At 41.2% G+C, this 10,981-nt stretch overlaps 3 protein-coding genes across 3 annotated transcripts in view; 2 read left to right on the top strand and 1 right to left on the bottom strand.

Moving 5' to 3' along the window:
• The first annotated feature begins 401 nt into the window (after nucleotides 1-401).
• LOC101776834 (protein LURP-one-related 8) lies at nucleotides 402-2,446 on the top strand. Its single transcript, XM_004978439.4, has 2 exons — nucleotides 402-899; nucleotides 1,772-2,446. Exons 1-2 carry the CDS (start codon nucleotides 636-638, stop codon nucleotides 2,264-2,266), a joined length of 759 nt encoding a protein of 252 aa, XP_004978496.1. The 5' UTR covers nucleotides 402-635; the 3' UTR covers nucleotides 2,267-2,446.
• A 1,054-nt stretch (nucleotides 2,447-3,500) lies between these two features.
• On the bottom strand, nucleotides 3,501-5,605 carry LOC101777241 (bifunctional bis(5'-adenosyl)-triphosphatase/adenylylsulfatase FHIT). Its single transcript, XM_004978440.2, has 4 exons — nucleotides 5,305-5,605; nucleotides 4,392-4,538; nucleotides 4,149-4,247; nucleotides 3,501-4,063 (listed from the first exon to the last, which is right to left on the bottom strand). Exons 1-4 carry the CDS (start codon nucleotides 5,551-5,553, stop codon nucleotides 3,947-3,949), a joined length of 612 nt encoding a protein of 203 aa, XP_004978497.1. The 5' UTR covers nucleotides 5,554-5,605; the 3' UTR covers nucleotides 3,501-3,946.
• A 4,022-nt stretch (nucleotides 5,606-9,627) lies between these two features.
• LOC101760256 overlaps nucleotides 9,628-10,981 on the top strand; it is a 4,948-nt gene continuing 3,594 nt past the window's right edge. Inside the window, exons 1-2 of the mRNA XM_022829165.1 lie at nucleotides 9,628-9,679; nucleotides 9,815-9,880. Of these exons, the coding sequence (XP_022684900.1) occupies nucleotides 9,628-9,679; nucleotides 9,815-9,880 (118 nt within the window). The remainder of the gene's footprint in view (nucleotides 9,680-9,814; nucleotides 9,881-10,981) is intronic.

Below are 10,981 nucleotides of genomic sequence, written 5' to 3' on the forward strand. Positions count from 1 at the left end.
AATATTTAGGCTTTATACATTCGTCTCGCCGTTTAGCCTCCATCTGTGCAATAGGTTTTATAAATAGTCCATGTTTAATACTCCAAATTAGTATCTAAATATTCGATGTGACAGGGACTAAAGTTTAGCCCGGGGATCCAAACACCCCCTCGGACTCTTTCTCGAGGCTACAATACAAAGTACAAAACGATAGATCACGCGTATACGATACATGAGTGCTCCTGTTAGATGCTTACAAATATTGCAGTTGAAAAGAAAACCGGTATTTGAACACGTAGGGCAGAGTCGTACTCCGACGACCATTTGCACAAACAGATGCTTCCCATTTCGTCGCGGTCATTCTCAGATGCGTTATCCGGCATTGCAATGCAATGCAAGGTAGGCATTCAAGATTCATTTCAACAAAGCATCCGTTCACGTACGCCATGAAAATAAATTGTGAAAGCCACAGCTTTCAGAGTTTCAGACGCCTGCCTGCTCCCTCACGTCAAAACTCTACTCCCATCCTCTGCCGCCTCCTTTCTCCTCAGCTAGCTTGCATTCCAAGTTCCAACCCACCCATCCATCTCTGATCTCTGTACCTCACGTTCTCGTTCCAGGGAGGAGACCCTTACTTTTCAGACCAGCAGCAAACCATGAGCAATAGAATACACCCGTCGGATGCCAGCCGCGGCGGCCGAGCTCGTCGGGCGGCGGCATCAGATCGCTGCCCGGCGGTGTACACGGTATGGAAGAGGTCCAGCATGGGGTTCCAGGGCACCGACGGCTTCTGCGTCTACGACGACGCGGGCAGGCTGGCGTTCCGCGTCGACAACTACTCCCGGCGGCGGAAGCTCTGCGCCGGCGAGCTGCTGCTCATGGATGGACAGGGCTCTCCGCTCCTCTCCCTCAGGCCACAGGTGATTACTTGCTACTACTTAACGTTTCTGCATAATCTAGGGCAGCAAATGACTTTCTGCTTGTTTAGGACATGCATGCATTTTCCCTCAACTATAAAGAATCGGTTTCTGCTGCCTTGATATGAAGACCTCAAAAATAAAACAATTACTGGCAATACAGCAAAACAGACCCAGTGATTTTTCTTGAGGTTATCCTTTGCGGTGTTCTTTTCTTACTTGTTAATTAAATTCTTGGAAGCAACATAAAGTAATACCAAAAGTATACGAAATTCATTAGCAGTCCTTAAAGCTTGATCGAAGACTGGATCAAAGAATTATTTACAGTCAACATGTAGTGATCAATCACAAATGTCAATTTTATATTTTGCTATCTCCCTTAGTACTCACTGTCCCATTTATTTATTATTGTCCTCTCTCGGAATGTGACAGCGCCTTTGAGGCCGTCGTCAGAAGAAATGCATTTGCCCTAATTTTGTTTACTGGGTTAGTACCTCCACATTAATTCAAAGATTTGGTGACATGTGTGAAGATTTAGGATCAAACAAGTAGGACAAAATCCGAGGAAAATTAATGCCGTCGCCTACAAAAACAAGCAAACAAAATGCTTTCATAAGGAAAAAGAATCATATACAATGAGATCTTATTCTGTTGTTGCATATATATTGGTATCTTATTATTATTCTTACTATCATTGAAACCTTTTCTCTCTCCTTTTCTAAAAAGAATTCAAACCTTTTGTTGCAACTTGCAACAAGGCAAGCACAAGCATGATCCTAAACCGGTTTTTACTGTCCTTTCCGCAATTAGTTTTTGACTAAGCAAAACCACAGCTCCTAATCAGGGTAAAAACTGTTCTTTTTTCGTTGTAACAGCTTCTCAGCCTGCACGATCGCTGGAACTGCTACACAGCAACGGAAGAAGGCGGCGTCGACAAGAAGCCGTCTGCCTCGTCACAGCAGCAAGTGTTCACGATGAGCAGGTGTTCAGCTCTGAAGATCAGCGACGAAGCAGAGGTCCACATGTCAGCAGCAGGCACAGCTGCGTCGTCATCGTTATCTGGCCTTGGCTGCAAGCACCCGCAGGCCGCCGCTTCGGGCTACCGGATCGAGGGCTCCTTCTCCAGGAGGAGCTGCAAGATCCGTCATGGCAGCGACGGCAAGGAGGCGGCGCGGATAACGAGGAAGAACGCCGGCGTGGCGTCCAGGCCAGTGGCGACGCTCGGTGACGACGTGTTCAGCCTCGTCGTCCGGCCGGGTGTCGACGCGGCGACGATCATGGCTATCGTTGTTGTCATGGATAGGATCTGTCACAAACCGTACACGCCCATGGTGTGTTCTTCACAGCAGAGTTGTAGTGTAAAACCGTAGTTGTAGCAGTAGCGCAGAGGCAGCAAGGAGAAACGTTTACAAGATTTTGATTTGATACAGATACGCATGGTGTGGCCTCAGGATGCAAAGGACAGGGGAAAAAGACATGTATTTGCTAGTGCCTAGTGGAGGATACACCCGACAGCACCTACTTTATACTTATTCCAAGAACATTTTCAACGACACGTACCACAAACGCAATAGTCTCGCCACCACAGAAATGGCAGAAGCAACCACTTGTTGGCTATACGTGTCGCATGCTCCAGGGCAAGGACACAATTCAAACCAGAAATTGCTTGTTGCAGGTTACCTAGTGCACATGTATGTTTTCATCGCTACGATGATATCATGATACCATACTGCAAGTTCATGACACAGACCTAGACGAATTCAGAGTAATTCAAGTGCAGGGCATCCTATCATGATAGTGGGCAATGGCCTCCAGCAAGGGGAATCCCTTGAAACAAAGTTCAAAGTCCTGATACCAAGCAGAGCACAATGAAAAGGATGAAAGCGACTAAAGTTGATCAAATCCAAGATGCAAATCAGTGAAAGGGATATTTAAAATCTAACCAGTTACAAGAGATGCCTTCACCTATGCGTAAAGCAAGCCCCAAGTGTTAACATTCAAAGACTAAGCGAAACCAGTGACTTCTTGACATTCTTATCGCATCAGTTGGCATCTAAAACAATCAGCATGAGTTTCAAACAGAACATCTGGGTTGTCAAGAACTTACAATCAGAACCATCAGCATGGGGCCATGGAATAAAATTTTAACCAAGTCAGCGAGAGATCGTCAGAATTCTTGCATCCACGAATTAGCTTAACTTTTGATGTTTCCGCAGAAGCACCATGCTAATAAGCAACTTATTCAGTGAAAAGGTCACTGCCGGCCAAGATTCTCCAAAGCACAAACATAATGGAGAGTCGGCACTAGGAATAAAACTTCAGCATACGTCAGAATGCTAGGCAACCTGATTCGTTTCAGACGTGAAGCATACTGAAGACAGAAATTTTCAGTAAAAGGAATGATGGGGCAGATCTAACTACATAATAACAATATACTTCGAAGTAGAGTGAACAGAATATTGCCTTTGAAAAATTTGAAGGGTGGAGGCAATCTCAATTCGTGAACTATAGATATGCAGTGCAAGGTTATATGATTCTGTAAGATACCATACATTTTCTACTTAACCCTGAAGTATAAATTTCCCTTTTTGGTAGGGTGTGGGCTTCAGAAAATGATTTAGCCAAAGTAATAAATGACATAGTAGTTTTGTACACTAATTGTGATTTGTGAGTCTTAGTCTACATCCAATCCCTAACGGCTGTCTAGATTTGATAACAGAAAATGGTACCTCCTCTCTTACAGTTACACAAAGAAAAGATTTGTAGTAAAGGCATACTTCCAACAAACAGCTGATCCTCCTCACTCCTCAGTACACAAAAACTAGTTTCTAATCTAAAAGGTTTGCCAGTAAGAATGCAGTCCTTAGACAAGATGACCATTTCTCCATCTTACATAACATGCCACCATTCCAGTTCGCACCACTGGACACCATCACCATGTCACTGCAATGATAACTGAATCCCGACAATGGAGAACAAGAAGTAGCAAGACTTATTCATGGCAAACAGGCAGCTCAACTTAGAAACCAACTCCTACACTAGATGTCATTCTAGGAGAAAAGAGCACGGTACTCATTGGCCTCATGAGCCATTTCTTCCATGCTTCTATCTTTCCTCTCAATGTCCAGGTCAAGCTTCTCCTTCAATTCTTTCTCTTTCACATCAATCTATTATACCAAGGAAAAGGGTAAGCTTTATTTGATCAGACATCATAATAAAATAACATGATTGATAGAAAACTATGCCACTTACCGCATCATATATTTCATCATTTTTCTCAAAATCCCCTTTCTTCCTCGGCATGACATGAATGTGGACATGTGGAACTGTTTGGCCAGCTTCAGGACCATCCTGATAAGTAATATCACTTGTTAATAAGCAACTTCATGTATGTCAGCATAGAATATAACAACTAAGAAGTCCATAACAAATTTGGGTTATTAGTATTGAAAGGATGAGCACACTACAACAATAAAATTGAAGCGCAGACTACACCTGAATAGCAAAGGTAAGTGAAGATGCTTTATGGTACTGCTCAAGACGTACACCGACTTCCTTTGCAGTAACCCATAAGTCGCTTGTCTCATCAGAACTGAGATCAGCGAATCTTTTCACTTCACGCTTGGGGCACACAAGAACATGTATGTATTGTCAAGGAAAAAATGATATATAGAACAACACATTTTTGTCAATATGTGATGTATCAAACTTTGAGCGAAATAAGTTTATTCTGGTGGGGTTATGAGTTATGACAGCTTTGCACCAGATGACAACACAAAGAAAATAGATTCGCAGCTCCAATTCCACAGCCACAATAAACCGCCCAAATCTAACTTCCAAGAAAGCACAGAAGCCGCTTTGCTGAATAAAAGGATATGACCTGCATAAGAAAGATTTGTCTGGTTAAGAAAAAGCTGCAGAGCACAAACTGGTAAAAAAGAAATGCGATGTGGTGGCATGGTTTGAAGCTTTACAAAGCTTGAATGCAACGCCCACGACAAGCACTACTCAGTAGTTAGATTGAATCAAGTAGCATCCGCTTGCAGGGAACTTAGTTCAAATTCCCAGCCAAGCATAAGACATTGCCCATATTCCTAGCCTACCGAAACAACCCGTAATGGTACGATGGTACACTGGTGCCTGGATGAATTTATTATTAGGACAGAAATGGCTCTCAACACAAAATCTTTATTTAGCATTTGGAACTCGCTGTTTGATCAATGTAACTTTCATCAGCCACATTTCCGCAAGAAAGCTGGAATTTTTTCCCCCTTTCTCTCGCGATGACTAATGTTATAGCAACCACAAACCAAAAATGATTGATATGGCGGAGTGGCGGCGGGTACAGCAGGCAAGCAAAGCATCGGCAAAGGCGAAGTGAAAAGAGGGAAGGGAATAATAGTATAATACCCGGGAGGAGGGGGCGGAGGTTGACCATGGCGTAGGAGAGGGGCGTGGCATAGAAGACCTCCCTGGCGTCGATCTTGTAGGGCCCGAACTTGTAGGAGGCCTCCATCCCCGGCGGCGGCTGAAGCGGGGGGGAGGAAGAGGAGGAGACGGCGCGCGGGTGGGGTAGGCGGCGAAGGAAGCGAGGAGGCGTAGCGAGTGAGAGTGGGAGGACGGCACGCGAGCGCAGCACGGAGAAACCACCAAGCATCTGGATGGAAGCGCTGTCGGCGACGGAGACGGAGAGGAAAGCAAGGGTGCCGGCAAAGGACAGGAGGGCACAGTTGTGGGCTTTGAAAAGGGTTGGGCCTCGACTTAGAGGCCCACTCGCGCGCTTTTCTGCTGGCAGCCAGCTTTTATGCTTGGGCTGACCAGAGGCTGCCTGCAGTGCCCGCCGCGGCCCGCCTCTATGTAAATTTGCAGCCCAAGCATTGCAGGACGATGCATCCGTTGACTTGCTGCTAAAATCATGCAAGCTCAAAAGTGATTAACATATTGCTGCAAAGAAGGAACTAGATTGACTTTGTGATCGCAACGAAGTCAATCTAGATAGCTAGGGTAGTGGCATGATGATTCACGATGCGACATCGATCCACTAACTGGAGGCATGCATGCAAAGAAAGGCAAGCTTCACTGATGGTTTGTTGGGTTAACATTATCCAAGTTGCAGTGATTTATGATGGTAGTGCATGCCGCGTCGGTTTTCCATTGGATCGTGGATTAATTTTGACATGACACATACGAGAAGCACTATATATAGTTGCATGCATGGGATTGTTATTATATTTATTTGGCCAAACAAAGTAAAGAGTTGTGCGATATGGAATGGAAGTGTAGGTCAAGGTGAAGTAGTCAACAGTTAGCAGCAATCCATCAGGAACTGGCTGCGATAAAATTAAAAAGATTATCCCAGGGAAGCTTTTGTAGGCCCTTAGTCTAGCACTTCGATGCTCGAAAGGTTTTTCTATTCCTTTCTGGATAGGTTTTTTTTTCCACTATGGGTTGCTAAATGCTAATTACTCCACGAAGCAACGAAATTACAGACCAAGTTTCGAGAAAAAATAAAAGGAGTCTACTTAGATACTCCAGGAAGCGAAGCACAAAGGGCCTACCCCCCCGGAGGTACAAGAGTTTAACTAGAGAAAGTAAAGTAGATGCTCTCGTAGCCCAACAACAGACAACAACAGCAACAGAAAAGAAAAGAAACTGTCGACTCCCAAATGCATTGCACTGCACAAACAGCTTCCTTCAAAAGAGAACATCTGCATGACTTGTCTACCATCAGTTGGGGGAGCTTCAAATCCACGAAGCTTTTTTGGCCTTCATCTACTGAATCAACGCCACCCCAACATCTTCAGGTGTGGCCTCCTGTGGATGGAAGTGGAGTGCCGCCGCCTTAAGTGCTTCAGCTCCCGCTGCCAGGTCTCCCTTGTCTTCTGGCTTTAGTAGTCCTGCCCAGTATGACAAAAAAGAAGCAGCTAAACATATAATCCCGGTAGGAGATCTACACTGTTTTGCTTCAAAGAACACTTTGTTTCTGGAAATCCATATTGCCCAAAATACAGCCGACAACCCAACCATATGAAATTGTTGAGCCCGGGGTAGAATGCTTTTTACCCAAACCCAATATTGATCAACAGAAATTGGTCTACAATTACCACCTAAAACCATAGCAATTAAGCTCCAAACATATCTGGCTAAGGGACAATCAAAAAAGAGATGAGGGATATCTTCATTTGCAGAGCAAAAGCTGCATCTTTTATCCCCCTGCCAGTTTCTTTTGCACAAGTTATCTTTGGTTAAGATGGCACTATTCTGCACCAGTCACATAAACACTTTAATTTTCAGGGGAAGTTTTGCCTTCCAGATTCTTTTATGAGGGTTATCTATCTCAGAGCTGCACAAATGGTTGTACAGAGATTTTACAGTAAAAGCACCAGATTTCTCCCATATCCACCTGGGAGTTCTTTTTCATTTGATAAGTCACACCCTAACAGAATGTCTCTTAATCTTCCGTGATTTGTTTGATCTATTTCATTCAACCACCTTCTGGATAGGTGAAGCGTTGACCCATGCATTTCCCCCTTGTGGTGCTCTATATATAGTTTATTTGCAAATCAAAGCAAAATGCAGCAGTACATGTACATGTCTCCTCACTGTTGCAGCAAGAGCTACCTTAGCTCCTCCCCAATTGTCTTCAGTCAGATGAGACAAACTTTAGAAGAAAATCATTGGTGCTGAAGTTCAGATGTCATTTTCACGCGCAAACCAGAAAAAAAATACAACTTTATTTGAGCATATGGATTGGAGACCGAATTTCGCTTACTAGTCCATCAACCCGTGCTCCCGCACGGGCTAATATTTTTAAAAGCTATTGTATTTAAAAATTATTTAGAAATTAAACTCTAGCTAATAATCAAAATTGTTTAATTACTACTCTCTTATTTTTCAATACTTCAACATAATACTTATATAGATATGTACCTATCTTTATCCAATTGTGATTGATTTTGAATTAATAATTACTCTATGCACTTTTTCATCCATATTCATACTTTTTCTATTTTGTATCACACCTCCAATCCTCCATACATTATGTTTAGCATACAAATCAATATTTTTCATCGATTCCTCACATACTTGTATAAATGGTCTAAATGGTGGCACTCATCATGTGTATATACTTTAACTTAGTATTTTTATATTAACAATGACATAAATAGGTAATTTAGAATCATATATTAGTTTACTTTTTGACATTTCTGTATGATGCACATGAAGATAATTAGATTAAGATTTAGGTGTTTACTTTAGGTTATTTTTAATAACGACATTCGTGGGTAACATAAATAAATTTTTTGAATGACATTTTAAGTTATGCTTTATAATGATGTGTATTAATAAATTGGATGAATATTATGGGGTTACTTTAGATTATTTTTTATAATAGCTGAGCTCGATAATTTAGATATAGGTTTAGAGTTCATTTTTGAATATTTTCACAATGACAGTGGTGGGTAACTTTTTAGAAAATATAATAGATCAATGGCTATGATTATTAGAGTTTACAAGATTGGTGTTTGATGTTTTTTAATTTTTATGAGAATTTGTCTCTTTTTTTCTAGCTTGTCTCGTGGTTAGAAAATATAATAGATCTCTTTTTTCTAGCTTGTCTCGTGGGAACTAATGCAGAGTCTCTAATGGAACAAAATAAGACTACATTGCTACAAAACTATTACCATAAGCTACCTCTCGTTTGTTAAATATTTAAACATAATACTTATGTAGATATATACTTAATATCTTCATCTAATTATGATAGATTTTAGTTAGTAATTACTCTATAATATTTTCATCCACATTTATAATCTTTAACTTTTCACTTTTCATCGCAGGTATGCGCTTGAATTTGTTTAATGAACCCTAATTTTGAGATACGATTTTAGCATAGAAATTTATATTCTCATCATTTTATATCCTTATAAATGGTGACACACATCATACGTAAAGACCTTAATTATTATATCATATACCAATAGTGTAAGATATAGACGATTTAGAATCATATATTGTTGTATATTTTTAATTAAGGTTATTTGATTAAAACGTAGGGTTACCTCATGTTATTTTTAATAATGGCATGTGTGGGTAATATAGATGCAAATTTAATGGGTTACTTTAAGTAATAGTGGTAGGCAATTCAGTTGCAAATTAGGGGGTTATTTTAAATATTATTTATAATGGCATAAGTGGGTAATTTTGATGAAGATTAAGGGGTTACTTTAGTTTATTTTATATAATGGCAGAGGTGGGTAATTTATATATAGATTTAGTGGGTTACTTTAGGCTATTTTTATAATGGTGTAAGTGGGTAATTTTTTAAAAAACATAATAGATCCAATGGCTATGATGATTTGAATCTATCAATTGATGGTTGGATGTTTTGCTTTTTTGTGAGAATTTTTAGGATTTCTCTCTTTTTCTAGGGTGTCCACCTAGGAATCCTAGGTGGCTTCACCTGGAGGCTTCAAAAGGAGCCTCCAATTAGTAATAGTAAGATTAGTGATGAAGCATGTTCAAATTAATTGGAATGTCCTGTGAATACAAGCAGAGAATAGTATCATTGCATTACATTCAGAAAACTGTGGGCATTACACTGCTGCAGATGGTGCTTGTTTGGATGCTGCGCTGTGACAGTGACTGCAGCGTCGTTGGCCGTCAGCTAGCTCAGCTGTGTTCCCTGCCAATTTTACATGCCGCGTGCCTGTCTCTATTGTTGTCCTACATGTGGGTGTCCGCCTGCAAAACATGCGAGATCAGGCCTGTGCCTGTCCATGGTAAGAAATTCCACAATCTCCTAGGAGTTGCATGTTTTCCGTAGTCGTGCCCTTTTTTCTTTTTGAACATTATAGTCGTGCCCATGCATGACATAGTTTTTGACGAGGTAAGTAACACTGTACGCGAACTGCTAGCTCCCACTGATATAGCCCCCTCATGGGACGCAGCAGAAGACGATGATGACAAGATTGGACATGCAGGTAATCTGTAGCTCTGCAAATAACAGTAAGCTGGACGGGGGACAAGTACGAACCGTGCAAACTAATCTCTTGTAACCTTTTGTGTTTGCATGATCTTCGTCCAGGTTCTGAGAAACGATATGATGATCACACTACGTACTGTACTTGGCAGGTTCATGTGATCGATCAGTGTGCTAATCTGTTCACTGCTTGCAGACAAGAGATTAAGCCATGTTTGCTTACAAGGGAACAAAGTGTCACAGCAAGTGTCAAATTAACTAGCTAGCAGACAACGTAAATCGTGCTCCTGTACATCAGATCGAGGCAGCTTCTATTCGATGTACGTAGGAGTACATGCATGTAACGATAGAATGGAATCGTCGGAGGATGGATCGGAGGGCTAGGAAGTATATTTAACCTGGAAATGTGTAGCCACCCAGGCCCCGGTCTCGATTATATCCACCGATACACATCTTCTTCTTCTTCTTTTTTTAACACGACGGCGCAGAGTACCTAGTACTCCCAACTCAAGTCTCCATAAGTTGCAGTGCAAGGGAGCTGCATGCATCATGCATGTTAGATTTTAATTTGCATGGGCGTAGAACACAATATTCTCACAAATAATAAGGCAATGACGTACTCAAAATTTTGTTTTAGAAATCTTAAGAACTTATGCGTGTTTATAATGAATTTCCAAGAAAAAACTTTATCATATTTTCATGAGAGTTACACCCAAAATTTGTTTCAAGTGCCCCATATATATATATATAGGAGCAGCATCTGAATGTCTTCAAAGATTTATCCTTGAACAGTATAATACTCTTATCTGAATCGTAGCAGTTAGGCTAGCAAGACCTTTTCTGTGGCTGATTGGTTTGCTCAAACATTCTTTAAAAACACTGGATAATATTTTTAGCTAAAGACCAACATATGCATCCATATCCAGAGAAGAAAGTAGAACAACATTGAAGGCTCCACCAATTAATCGTGGAAAAGATAATAGTAATAATGGAAGTAAAAAAATGACCATTAATCATTGTAGAGCAAAACCTTTTCCTTCTAGGTGCAATGCATGCCTGATTGATGCCCATGTTCTTCAGTTGCTATGCATCATCAGCAAAA

This window comes from Setaria italica, chromosome VIII, assembly GCF_000263155.2.
Source record: "Setaria italica strain Yugu1 chromosome VIII, Setaria_italica_v2.0, whole genome shotgun sequence".
Taxonomy (NCBI): Eukaryota; Viridiplantae; Streptophyta; class Magnoliopsida; order Poales; family Poaceae; genus Setaria; species Setaria italica.

Bases quoted from the DNA above. Each gene is read 5' to 3' on its own strand.
- LOC101776834 (XM_004978439.4), top strand. From the start codon at position 636: ATGAGCAATAGAATACACCCGTCGGATGCCAGCCGCGGCGGCCGAGCT. The intron at 900-1,771 runs GTGATTACTTGC...TCGTTGTAACAG, and splicing joins TCCTCTCCCTCAGGCCACAG to CTTCTCAGCCTGCACGATCG.
- LOC101777241 (XM_004978440.2), bottom strand. From the start codon at position 5,553: ATGCTTGGTGGTTTCTCCGTGCTGCGCTCGCGTGCCGTCCTCCCACTC. The intron at 4,248-4,391 runs GTGTAGTCTGCG...ATTACTTATCAG, and splicing joins CACTTACCTTTGCTATTCAG to GATGGTCCTGAAGCTGGCCA. The intron at 4,064-4,148 runs GTAAGTGGCATA...TTGGTATAATAG, and splicing joins ATGATGAAATATATGATGCG to ATTGATGTGAAAGAGAAAGA.